Source organism: Hyaena hyaena, unplaced genomic scaffold (assembly GCF_003009895.1).
Source record: "Hyaena hyaena isolate Hyena2069 unplaced genomic scaffold, ASM300989v1 scaffold_58, whole genome shotgun sequence".
NCBI classification, from domain to species: domain Eukaryota; kingdom Metazoa; phylum Chordata; class Mammalia; order Carnivora; family Hyaenidae; genus Hyaena; species Hyaena hyaena.
In genome coordinates, this window is record NW_024080689.1 from 3,402,669 (window position 1) to 3,416,088 (window position 13,420).

The following is a 13,420-nucleotide window of genomic DNA, read 5'->3' on the forward strand; positions in this document are numbered from 1 at the left end:
GTGGGTTCGAGCCCCACGTCGGGCTCTGTGCTGACAGCTCAGAGCCTGGAGCCTGTTTCAGATTCTGTGCCTCCCTCTCTCTCTGACCCTCCCCTGCTCACGTTGTCTCTCTCTCTCAGAAATAAATTTTTAAAAAACATAAAAAAAAAAAACATTAAAAAAAAAAAAAAAAAAAAAAAATCGTAGTCCCTGAAAGGACCCAGTCTTAAAGCAGGAAGAAGCCGCCCAGGGCTCCACGCGGCACTTACCTGGAGCGCCATTCTCCTGTGACCCGCTCCCAGCAAGGCTGCCTGGTGGAGCCTCTCTCTCCCCGTTCACATCCACTGCCCCTTGGGGACCCGACTCCGGGACATCCGCAGCCTGGACTTTGCCTTCAGCTCCCCATTCAAACCTGCCAGCCAGTCTCCGCACAGACCCTGGGGCCGAGGCGGAGCCACCCTGGGCCAGGTCACCAGCCTTGGGGAGCAGGGGCAGAGTGTGGGGTGACCCCGAGGGTTTGGGTGGGGGAACTGGAGACCGGGGGGCGGGTTCCGGGGTGACGGAGCGCCTGGACACTGGACTGGGGGTGCTGGAAGGCGAGTCTGGGGAAGTCTGGGAGTCGAGGCTGGCCTTAGAAGCCGAGGGGAGCAGAAGGGCAGGGGGCTTGAGGGCCGAGGCGGGGGGCTCCCAGGGGAGGGGGTTGCACAGCGGGGCTGCGACATCACAGGTGAGGGGAGCTTCCTGTGGAGAAGAGCCGTTGTGGTGGGGCCCTGGGGACTGGGCGGCCCTGGGGCGAGAGGGGGGACGGGGGCGGATGATCCGAGGGGGCTTCTGGGTAGGGGGAGTTGCTGCAGGAAGAGACTGGGCTGACATCTCCCTCCGGGCTCTTCAAAGGAGTGGGGTACTCTTCTGGAGTCATCCCCTGAGGAAGAGGGAGGCGGAAAGAGACCCTGAAGGCCCCCCACCCCCACCCCACGGACAGACAGACGGATAGACCGATAGACCGATAGACGATAGACCGATAGACGATAGACGGATAGACGGAGGCCTCCCAGCAGAAACTGTCTGCAAGCCAATGGGGCATGATCTCAGGGGCGGGGCGGGAGGGGGAAAGGCCGGTGCCCTCTCTCTGCTTCTTTCTCGTCTCCACTGTCTCCCTGGCCTCACCTCTCACCCCTCCCAGCCTCCCCGCCTCCATTTCTCTCTGTCTTTTGGCTTCTGTGGCCACGATCAGGCCGCAGGGGGCAGGGGGGCGGGCGTGGGGGCCCCCAGCTGGAGACCCAGGTCGGGGGCCCGGGTACTTCGGGCCGGTCGCGTGGCCAGACGCGGGCGGCTGCGGAGCTGTGCGTGCCTGCGCGCGCGCGCGACGTCGTGCGGAGGACGTACGCTCGGTGCGGCCAGGCGGCGGGCTGCGCGCGGTACGGGCGGAGCGGTGGGGTGCGAGCGGACGCGCGTGCGCAGGCGCGCCGCCGCCGCGGCCCCGGGCAGCGAGGGATGCATCACTGTTTCCCTGCTCCGGCGCGCCCTCCGCCCCCCATTTCCCAGTTCCTCTCTCCGGACTCTCCCTTTCCGGATTATTTTTAGTCTCCTTTTCCTGCCCTCAAGATTCCTGGAGCCTCTGACCCCAAGAGACCAGGAGGCCCCGGGCATGGTCTCTCCCCTCATCCCTGCCTGCCCCCGCCGTCCCCCCCCCCCCCAGTCTGCTCAGAGAGGCCCCCGTGGGAGCCTGCTTCCTGCCAGGATGCCTGGTGGGGGGTCGGGAGACCGTACTGGACTGAAGGTGAGGACCAGTGGGGCCAGGACGCCCGAAACCTGGGCTTCACCTCCTCCACCGGGAAGGCGGCAGGGTCAGGCGGTGCCCCCAAACTGCGTGCTGGAGTCGGCGGGAGAGTCAGACCCCTCCAGGCCCCAGATTGGGTTCTGGAGAAAGGATGCCGGGTGAGGGCTGGGGGCCAGAGACGGTGAGCCTTGCAGCTCAATGGGCTCTGTGTTCTGGCAGGAAGCTCCTTAGGTGGCCCAGGCAGTGGCCTCACCAGCTGGCGGGCTCCTCCCCACCCTTACCCCCCTTCAGGGATCCCCCCCCCAGGTACCTGCGTTTACTTCCTTTCCTGCCCCCCCCCCCCCGCCTCTCTCTCACAAGGACCCAGGTACTGGGCCCGACGCACTCACCCTTCAGTCCTCTCCACTCTGTCACCTCCCAGGGCTGAGTGAGTAGGGGCAGGAAACAGGAATCGGATCCTCCTCCCAACCGGACACCCCCCCCCCCAACCACAGCACACTCCACATGCGCACACTAGGGTTCTGGAAGATGTGATGGACCCAGGAGCCCTAGGGTCCCTGGAAAAGGCTGAAACTCAGGCATGGGGAGTGGGCTGGTCTGTACTCGTGTGTTCCGCCTCAGGCTCTGGCTGCCTTGCTGTGTGGACGGGGGGTGCAGCAGGGGCCTGGGGTGAGGATGGAGGATGGGCTGGCCAGGGCCGGGCTGGTGGTAGGGCACGGGCGTCTGGACGCCTCTGTGTGTCCCTCCAGGACATGCCTGACTGTCTGTCCCGCACCACACACGAGAGCCTGTCCCTTAAGCTTCTAAGCCGTCCCCCTGGGTGTGAGCCAGTCCCTTATGTCACACCACGGGACCCCCCACCCTGACTCGACAGCAGTCCCCCCCAACTCCGAACTTACCTTTATCTTTCTGGAAGCTGTTTCTATTTTCAGCCTGTCCTGCCGACCCCTTGGAGCGAGGAGTGTGGAGCCAGGTCCCCAAATGTCTGTTCCTGTGTTTCTGGGGCGGGAACTGAGGGCCCAGATTGAGATCTCCACAGAGGAAGCCAGTTCCTCAGCCCCACCCGGCCATTGTGTCAGGCGTGTGTGCATGTGTGCCTGGGGGGCGGGGGGAGGGAGGCGGGGGTGGGGGGAGAGGGCCCCTGGGGGAAGGAGGTCCGAGACCTGAGACCGGGCTCTACTCCAGGTGGGGTGACATTTGCTGGGACCCCTGCCTGGTCACCCTTCTCTGCCCACATCTCTCTGGGTTCCGGCCCCTGACTCTCCCTTTCGCACTGGGAGGCTTTGATGTCAATTGGCGGGTGCAGTCAGCAAACCCCCGGGGCTGGGTGGGCAGGGGTCCCTCTCACCTCTAATTTGCTCTGTGCTTGAGGAGCTGGGTTCCCAGGGCTGGGGGTGTGCCATGAAAACAGAGAGGGTGGGGCGAGCCCCAGCCTAGCCTGGATTCAGGCTAATGGGAGGAAGATCCGAGGGTGGTTATGAAATCGGGGGGCCTCTGCCCACACCCAGGGGCCACTCTTTCTAGATCTCCACACGCGCGCGTGCGCGCGCACACACACACGCCCAAACAAGACACTGGAAAGAAAAGCCGGAAAACTGGTATAAAAACGCTTGACCTCCTTTCTCTTCCGCGCGAAAGGCAAAATTCTCACAATGACCAGCCAGGCACTCACTACCCCATCTACCCTCCTGTCTGCCCAGGGGGTTCCGCACTGGCTGCCTGCAAGCCTGCCTCCCAAGACATCCCCATGGGTGAGTCCCTCACCTCTTCAAGTCACTGCTCAGAGACCACCTTCTGATGAGGGCTGCCCCACCACTCTGAAACCGCCAGCCGCCACCTCATGCTCCGTTCCCTCCAGCAGCCATTCCTTGTAATGTACCAAAACGTGTGCTATCGAACTGACAAATTCTGTTTGCAGTTAATGATCTTCTCGTGTTAAAAAGTAAGCTTCCTGGTGGCAGGGCCTTTATGTTTTGCTCACTGATGTATCTGTCCCCAAGTTCTGGAACACGGCCAGGCATATAATAATGTCTGCTTAATATTTTAGGAATTGAACCACCTTGAATTGAATTCTTCCCATGGTCCGCTAGTCTGACCCTCCTTGCCTATGGACCATTTCCACGATTTGTTGATCTCACCTGTTTACACACACACACACACACACATACACACACACACACACACCCCAGTACCAGGAATCCAGCCTCCCAGCCCTAATCTCTAGATCCTTTTGGACTTTCAGGGAGAGGAAATCTTTCCAAGAGTACTTCACAGACCCGATCAAGAAAGCTGAATACACATAAGTAACCAAAAGAACCCTGTGTTTGTTTGTTTTTTTTTAACTGAAATGGGAATATCTTATTCACTTTGTCACTTACAAAAATAACATTAAAAAAGATAACCCCGGGGACGCCTGGCTGGCTCAGTTGGTAGAACGTGCAATTCTGGGTCTCAGGGTTGTGAGTTCAAGCCCCACGTTGGATGTAGAGCTTACTTAAAGAAATAAAAATAGGGACAGCACGTGGGTGGCTCAGTTGGTTGAGCCAGGGTCGTGGGATCGATCCCAGCGTTGGGCTCTGAGTGGAGCATGGAGCTTAAGATTCTCTCTCTCTCCCTCTGCCACTCTCCCCCCTCCACTTTCTCTCTCTCAAATAAAAACAAATTAAATAATAGGGGCGCCTTGGTGGCTCAGTCGGTTAAGTGTCCAACTCTTGGTTTCGGCTCAGATCATGATGTTGTGGTTGTTGAGTTCGAGCCCTGCATCGGGCTCTGTGCTGCTGAGAGGTTAGAGTCTGCTTGGGATTCTCCCTCTCTCTGCTTTCACCCTGCTCACTCTCTCCCTCTCTCCAAATAAACTTTTTTAAAATTTTTTTTAATGTTTTATTTATTTCTGAGAGAGAGAGAGAGAGACAGCGTGAGCAGGGGAGGGTCAGAGACAGAGGGAGACACAGAATTTGAAACAGGCTCCAAGCTCTGAGCCGACAGCACAGAGCCCGACACGGGGCTCGAACCCACGAACCGTGAGATCATGACCTGAGCCGAAGTCGGACGCTTAACCGACTGAGCCACCCAGGCGCCCCTAAATAAATAACCTTTAAAAATAAGTAAGTAAATAAATAAGATAACCCCCAAGTGCTGGTTATTAGTTGCAACATGAATGGTACTTGACACTATCTGAACCCAGGAGAAGTGTGGCTGCCGGAAGGCGAGGAATGGGGTGGACTGGACCGCGCTGGGCCCTTACCTGTCCTCCCTGACTTTCCCTCTGCCTCTCCCTGTCCCAACTCACGCACCCAGAGACCTCCTATCTGCCTGGCTGTCGGTGAGAGACTTCTCCTCCTCCCCAAAACTGAAGCTCCCTAGGACTGCGCTCAGAATGTTCTAACATTCCTGACCAAGAGTCTTTCTGGGCCCCACTGCTCAAAGCAACCTCAAGGACGAAAAAAAAAACCAACAAAAACGCGACGTTTCAGAGCCATAAAAGTCACCATCTGTTTATTTATATGTTTGCTCCGTCTCATTCTGAAAAGAAACCGAGCCCTGAAAATTGTATCGTGCGATAACCACCAGATTATTTTTGTACGAACATATTTGTTACAAATGCTTTTGCAAAGGTGGCGAAGGCTTTTTATGTAATAAGACAGCGCTACTCCCTCCTCCCCCCCCCGCCGCCGGAAGGCAAAAGCTTTCTATTTTTCCATATTCCCGGGATACCCTCATTGCTTCGGCGCTCTATTCTGCCTTCTTCTCCTTAGCATTTTGATTTATGACCATTTGTCATGTTGCCACATGGTCTTTGTCACTCACAGCTTTTCCTAGAACGTGATATTGCATCAAGGAGGTTTTACCACCTTGGTAAGAACAGTAAGTCTCCTAGGAAATGCTTCCCCCCCCCCCAACTCCACAGGGTCCCAGCAGCACTGCCAAGCATAACAGCCTCACCCCCCACCCCCCCACCCCCCTACCCCGGCCATCTGACCCAGACTTGGTCAATCCTCTGGCCACAGAGAATGGCCCAGGAATGCGCGACTCACCCAAGCAGGGACAGCCTCCCTGGGAAAGAACCTCTTTCTCTTTCCTCCAAGGTCACAAAGCAGGAACATCTAGTGTGATTAACAAAGTAACCCTAGGAGTTTCGACGGGATTGGTTTTGATTTTGCTTGGAGATTCTTTTCTGGAAGGGCAGAGGGGTCCTCAGGGTTTGGTTTTTGTTTGTTTTTGTTTTTTTTTTATCTCCCGTCTCTTTACCTCCACATCAGGCAGCCTCAACCCTCCTCGGTCTTTCTCGCGTTGCTCACCTGGTGGCTGGGAAAGGCTTCATGGAGCAGAGGCATAGACTGTTCCTTGACTATCAGGGAGGCGTCGGCCAGGCCAAGAGGCAAGTCACGGGTGCCCATATCGGGGGACTGCAGGGGGTGGCCCCATCTGGGGAACTGTGGGAGAGAGTCTTAGCTGAAATGGAAAGGGGGTTAGAAGGCTGGAGGAACAAGCAGAAGCCACATGGTGGGCAACCCAACGGGGCAGAACAGGCATGGAAGGGGATGAGGTGAGCGCACAGAAATGATTTTGACCATCTCCTTACTCACTCCCACCTTCTGGTACCTCGTTTTCCTTTGAGGAGTCACCATCACTCTAGTCCACATGGCCCATTCCGGGGGGCGGGGGGTGCATGGGCCAGAGCCACCAGTCAACACGTGTGCTCTTCCCTAGCCACCAAGACTGCTTCAGGGATGAGCGTGTGACACACGCAGGGCCAAAGCATAATCCACGCAGGACTTGGGCTCCAATCACTGAAAAAGACATTCTAGGCTCTCTGGTAGGTTATTTTCCAAAGATGGAGGCAACAGGCCATCCCTTCCCAAATTCCCTTTTGCAGTGTGACTCTGACACTCTTCTCATTAAGAGGAAGAATTTAGCGGCACCTGGGCGACTCAGTCGGTTAAGCAACCGGCTCTTGATCTCGGCTCAGGTCACGATCTTGAAGGTCGTGAGTTCAAGCCCCGTGTCAGGATCTGTGCTGACCGTGGGGCATCTGCTTGGGATTCTGTCTCCCTCTCTCTCTGCCAGTCCCCAGCTTGTGTGCTCTCTCTCAAAATAAATAAACTTAGAGAGAGAGAGAGAGATTTTAGTTTCCCTCCAATTCAACCTGGGCTGGCCCCGTGACTTGCTTTGATCAAAACAATATAAAGAATAACACTGTGCCCACTTCCCATTTGAGGTCTGGAGGTCTGGGGCCTAGGCCTGAAGAGGACCGGCAGCTTCAGCTTTGTTTTCTTAGGAGCCGGCCATCAAGCACAGAAATGTCGGTGAGACTAGTGAATGGTGACAGGCCATGTGGAGGGAGGAGCCACTTGGAGAACCAGGATGCCCCAGCCAGGATCAAGGTCTTAGGACTCGTTTTAAGGCCATCTTGGATTCTCCAGCCCCAGTTTACTTATTTTCGAAAGAGAGAGACAGAGACAGAGTATGAGTGGGAAAGGGGCAGAGAGAGGGAGACACAGAATCCAGAGCAGGCTCCAGGCTCTGAGCTGTCAGCACAGAGCCCGACGCAGGGCTCAAACCCATGAACTGCAAGATCATGGCCTGAACTTCAGCTGGGCGTTTAACTCACCGAGCCACCCAGGCGCCCCAGCCCCAATTTTGATGCACAGACTCCTGAGCAAAGAAATGGTGGTGTGTCCAGCCACTAAGTCTGGATTGATTCGTTACATAGAAAAAGATGACCAAAGCTCTCTCTTTCCCCTGGAGATGCTAACCTGGTGAGGCCCAGGCCTTGGGCTGCTCCCTGGGGCGCCTGAGAAGTCAACACAAGGGAGAGGCGGAGAGACACAGAGCTGAGTTCCTGATCCTGCTGGCCTGGAATCCTATCTGTGTTTGCGCTTTTCAGTGATGTGAGTCAATAAATTCCTGTTCTGTAAGCTGGCTTGAGTAGGGTTTTTGTCACTACCAAAAAAATAAAATAAAATAAAATCCCGTATGAGGGGAAAGGAGCTCATGATGAAAGAAATATTCAGGGGCGCCCGGGTGGCTTAGTCGGTTAAGCGTCCGACTTTCGCTCAGGTCGTGATCTCGCGGTTCGTGGGTTCGAGCCCCGCGTCGGGCTCTGTGCTGATTGCCAGCTCAGAGCCTGGAGCCTGTTTCAGTCTGTGACTCCCTCTCTCTCTGGCCCTCCCCTGCTCACACTGTCTCTCTCTCTCTCTCCTAGAAATAAATAAAAACATTAAAAAAAAAATTAAAAAAAAATAAAAAAATAAAAAAAAAAAGAAAGAAATATTCAGTCAGACTGGTGTCTGGCAGGGCCAAGACTTGAACTTCAATAGAATCCTTTTGGGAGTGGGGTGCCTGGAAGGCTTAGTCAGTTAAGTGTCTGACTTTGGCCTGGGTCAGGATCTCATGGTCCGTGGGTTCAAGCTCCGCATCAGGCTTTGTGCTGACAGCTCAGAGCCTGGGGCCTGCTTCAGGTGCTGTGTCACCCTCTCTCTTTGCCCTTGCCCTGCTCGTGCTAGCTCTCTCTTTCTCTCGCTCTCTCTTCTCTCGCTCTCTCATTCTCTCTCACTCAAAAATAAACAAACATCCATAGGGCATCTGGGTGGCTCAGTCTGACTTCAGCTGAGCGTCTGACTTCAGCTGAGGTCATGATCACACAGTTCATGGGTTCGAGCCCCGCGTAGGGCTCTGTGCTGATGGCTAGCCCAGAACCTGGAGCCTGCTACGGATTCTGTGTCTCCCTCTCTCTCTCTCTGACCCTCCCCTGCTCAAGCTGATGCTCTCTCTCTCTCTCTCTCTCTCAGAAATAAGTAAAACTTTTTTTAAAAATTCGAAAAAAATGTAATAATCCTTCTGAGAGTACAGAACACCTGGGCCTCCTTTTCTGTATGGAAAACCCTCAGGGCTGGGTATTCTGTCTGTGGTGTGAGATGAATCAGGAAGTGGGCAGTGAGGAAAAGATCGGCCACTCCAGGCTCAGAGCCTCCTGCGGAGCTCAAAGTCACAAACTGTGAGATCATGACCTGAGCCAAAGTTCAACCAGTCACCAACTGAGCTGTCCAGGCGCCCCTGTATAGATAGATAGGCCCCTGTATAGATAGATAGGCTCTGATCTTGGTGAGGATAGAGGATTCGGTCCAACTGCCACCAGGTGGAGTCTGAAAACTTCTGGTGTGGGACCTGCCTGCCTAGGGAACCCATCAGTGTCGCGGTATTACCAAAAGAATGGACACAAAGATCAACGGGAGAGAATAGAGCCCCAGGGGCTCCTGGGTGGCTCAGTCGGTAGAGCGTCCGGCTTCAGCTCAGGTCATGATCTCACTGTTCGTGGGTTCAAGCCCCACACCGGGTTCTGTGCTGGCAGCTCAGAACCTGGAGCCTGTTTCAGATTCTGTGTCTCCCTCTCTCTCTCTCCCCCGCTCATGCTCTGCCTCTCTCTGTCTCCAAAATTAAAAAAAAAAATAAAAGAGCGAATACAGAGCCCCAAAATAGACCCACACAGATATATTCAACTGATGTTTACGAAAAGAGCAACTCGATGGAGAAAGGATAGTCTTCTCAATAAATGTTCCTGGCACCGGTCATGATCTCACAGTTCATGAGTTCAAGTCCCACATCAGGCTCTGTGCTGACAGCTCGGAGCAAGAGCCTGCTTCGGATTCTGTATCTCCCTCTCTCTGCCCCTCCCCTGCTCACACTTGTGTCTCTGAAAAATAAACATAAATTTTAAAAAAATGAATCTAGACACAGAACTTCCATCATTCAGACTCAAAAAATACCACACACCTATAACGTAAAATGTAAACCTGTAAAACTTCAAGAAGAAAAATACAGGAGCTAATCTAGGTGACCTTGGTTCTGGCGATATGTTTTTGGATACAACGCAAAAAGCATGGTCTGTGAAAGAAAGAGCTCCCAAGGCTAAAAGCTAGAACAATTTGAGCAACAAAATAAAGTACATGGAATTAAATACCCATGGGTCCGTACCGATAGAAATCAATAGTTGAATAGATAAATAAATGAGGAAGGCAAATCTCCTGTGCATTAATTCCAAATAAATTTTGTAGATTCTTCTCCCTCAAGGAGGCAGAGCCTAACTCTCCTAACTCTCCATCCTTTTTAAAAAAAATGTTTTTAATGTTTTATTTATTTCTGAGAGAGAGAGAGAAGAGAAACAGCGTGAGCAGGGGAGGGTCAGAGAGAGGGAGACACAGAATCTGAAACAGGCTAGGCTCTGAGCTGTCAGCACAGAGCCTGACATGGGGCTCGAACCCACGAACCATGAGATCATGACCTGAGCCAAAACTGGACGCTTAACAGACTGAGCCACCCAGGAACCCCCTAACTCTTTATTCCTTAAGTGTGGGCTGTGTATAGTGGCTTCCCTCCAAAGAGTACAGTTTGTAAAGGAGGAAAAAACAATAGCTTCGCTAAGGAGAACCTTGACAAATGCTACCTGATCCAGGTGATCAAGATCAACACCAACAGTGACAAACCACTTTGACAGTATGCATCTACTTGCTTGATATGATGTGATAAATGGCATTTACCTCTGTGGTCTTCTTCCCCAAAAACCCATGACCTCAGTTCAATCACGAGAAAAAAAAAAATCATGAGACAAAAAGCCCTCAGTCAATCATGAAATGCAGAGGGACATTCTATAAAATCCCTAAACCAGGAGTCCTCAACACTGTGAAGGCCATCAAAAACAAGGAGAGTCCGAGAAACTGTCACAGCTAAGACAGAGCCTTCTTAGAGCCTAAGAAAATATGACAATTAAACGTAATGTGGTAGGTGCCCTGCACGGGATCCTGGAATGGAAAAAGAAATTTAAGCAAAAATGAAGAAAACGGGAGTAAAATACGGATTCTAATTAATAATAATGCATCAATATCAGTTCATTCATTATAACAATATATCATATTACTGCAAGATGTTAATAACAAGGGAAACTGGATGAAGGTAACATGGGAATTCTCACAGTATCTTTACAACTTTTACACCTTTTCTGTAAACTTAAAACCTCTAAAATTTAAGCTATTAAAAATTTTTTAAATGTTTATTCCTTTTTTGAGAGAGAGACAGAGTGTGAGCAGGGGAGGGGCAGAGAGACAGGGAGACACAGAATCTGAAGCAGGCTCCAGGCTCCGAGCTGTCAGCACAGAGCCCTGTGTGGGGCTCGAACTCACGAATCTTGAGATCATGACCTGAGCTGAAACCAAGAGTCGGATGCTTGACTGACTGAGCCACCCAGGCACCCCCAAATTAAGCTATTTTTAAAAATAGTACTATAGGGGCGCCTGGGTGGGTCTGTCGGTTAGGCATCCGATGTTGGCTCAAGTCATGATCTCACAGTTCCTGAGTTCGAGCCCCGCACAGGGCTCTGTGCTGACAGCTTGGAGCCTGCTTCAGATTCTGTGTCTCCTTCTCTCTCTGTCCCTCCCCCGTGCATGCTCTGTCTCTATCTCTCTCAAAAATAAAACATTAAAAAAAATGTTTTTAAAAAGTAGTCTATCTCTAGGGTATCTAGATATTAAAGACAAAAAAACGAAACTAATGGTTCCAAAACTTCAGCACACATCAGAATAACTAGAGCGCTGTGGAAACAAATAGTCAGTTTTCACCTCCCGAGTTCCTGGTGCGGGAGGTCTTAAGGCAAGACTAGAGAATCTGCATTTCTAGTAAATTCCCAGGTGCTGCTGCTCCAGGGACCACACTTTGAGAACCACTGGTGTTGTAAAACTCCCCTTGAGCCAAAAGGTGAGGGGCTTGCAAATGAAGACATACCAACCATTGTTTGATCTCAAACTCTATTCGGGTGAAAGGTCAGGGGTTGAGCAACCTAGCTCCTCCTGGCTGCAGCAAGCCCCTGAGATGTAAATCTTTAATTGACATCGTGATTAGAACGGTCAAACATGTTCTTCAAGCAACTGTTAAGCCACCCCCACCTCTAACCGCAAAATTCTTGCTTCTGTACACCCGCTTCGCCCCTGCTCCCTGTATAAACCCTGAGCTATGGCTCGACGGCGCGCTCTCCGGAGGACTCTTTGGGTGCTCAGGAGGGGCCGTCCGGCTGGACTAAAATAAACCTGAATAACCAACTCCTTTTGTGTTTGTGGGCTTTGTCCTCGGTGATTCTCCTTTGGAAAAGGTGGTCTAACAGTGTAAACTCCAGGATGAAAATAATGATTAATTCTCATCCCGTCCACCAGGTGGGGAAATCTAAGAGCACTCCTTGGAAATTTCCAGAGCCCCTCCTGAGAAGCCCCATTATCAGCTCTACTTTACACTCCACCCCTCCTAACTGCTCAATGAGATAGCAGTACAATGGCCAGATACAGATGACTCAGAAGTGGGGGGGGGGAGGGATCCGAGAACTCCGAGGGAGGCGAAGGTGTCAGTAAACAATTGTTAATTAAAACGAGAAATGTGGGTAAATACGTGGGTAAATGCAGCCGTTGGAAACGCCTGGGGGTGGAGAACTTGAAAAAGCTTCAAGTGTCAGGAGAAATAAAGATGAAGGTGAGGAATGGCTTTAGGAATCACCAAAAGGAGGAGGGAGGGACATGCCCAGCGGCGGAACCACAGCTCAGGGCACAGGGGTCTGACAAGCGCGTGGCGTTTTTTTCTGGAAACCTGATAACTGAGCACTTAGTACAGATCCAACACTTTCAGGTTAGTGCAAAAGATAATTACCATTTCTGTTTACAGAGGAAGGTCTGACGTGTTAAGTAACCTGCCTACGGTCATCCAGCTGGTGAGCAAGAAGACCCAAACTGGAACTCCAGAGGCACCGAGTCTAAATCTGGTGGCTGCCTCACACACAGGCAGGCGGCCTCTGCCTCCTCCCCCTCCCCAGATGACACCCCCCATCCTGCCTTCTTTCTCCCAAACCGTTTCTCCTCCCATCCCTTCCCAGGGCTGCTAGCTAACCCAGTCTCTCTTCCCAGTTCTCCCGTGATGAACTGTTAGCGGACTCGTGAGCAAGGACAGGAGTCCAGGATCCCGGGCTCTCCCACCACTAGCTGACCGTGTAAACCTAAGCCCGGGGAGCTAAACCCCTGCCCTGCCCTGCCCGCCCTGCCCTGGATTGCCGCGAGGATCGAGAGCTCAGGGCTGTCGCTGCGCTCCCACGCCAATCTTCGGGGCGCGCAGCCAGCCACACCCCGGCTCTGGAGCCTGCGAATACTCTCCTCGGCCTCCGGAGACCCATCCGGTCCAGCAGGTGTGTTCCCCCATCCGCACCTGCGGGCGGCGCCGCAGCCTCCGGGCTCACCTGGGCGCCGGAGCCCAGCAGGGCGCGGATCCACAGCTTGGCACAGACCCGGGCAGAAGGCGAAGGGAGGGGCGCCCCTGGCCCGCGAGAGGAGCAGCCCCAAACCTTCCAGCCCAGGACCCCCGCGTCCAGCCTCTCCCGCCCGCGGGAGATTCAAGCCCCGCTCCCCGGACGCCCCTCCCGGAGCGCCCGGTCCGCGGCGCCGGCGCCGGCGTGGGGAGAGTTAATGCCAACAGCCTCTTCCCCGGATTCCGGGGGCCGGGCCGCCCAGGGCACCTCCCATTGGCCGCGGAGCCGGCTCGGCGCTGATTGGCTGGCGCTCGCGGCTGCGGCTCTCCCCGGCTCCCCATTGGGCGCCGGGCTCCAGTGACTGGAGTGTGGCGGCGCGGCCCCCGCAG

General features: G+C 53.6%; 1 protein-coding gene and 1 long non-coding RNA gene across 2 annotated transcripts in view; both read right to left on the minus strand.

Annotated features, from left to right (window-relative positions):
• Positions 1–2,745, minus strand: part of ARHGEF15 (Rho guanine nucleotide exchange factor 15) — an 11,985-nt gene extending 9,240 nt beyond the window's left edge. Inside the window, exons 1-2 of the mRNA XM_039231635.1 lie at positions 2,659–2,745; positions 249–901 (exon numbers count right to left, since the gene is read on the minus strand). Coding sequence (XP_039087566.1) covers positions 249–852 — 604 coding nt within the window. The 5' untranslated portion in view covers positions 853–901; positions 2,659–2,745. The remainder of the gene's footprint in view (positions 1–248; positions 902–2,658) is intronic.
• Positions 2,746–5,275: 2,530 nt separating this feature from the next.
• Positions 5,276–6,183, minus strand: LOC120231470. Its single transcript, XR_005528334.1, has 3 exons — positions 6,058–6,183; positions 5,794–5,933; positions 5,276–5,574 (listed from the first exon to the last, which is right to left on the minus strand). It is a non-coding gene; the product is annotated as an uncharacterized LOC120231470 (long non-coding RNA).
• Positions 6,184–13,420: the final 7,237 nt, after the last annotated feature.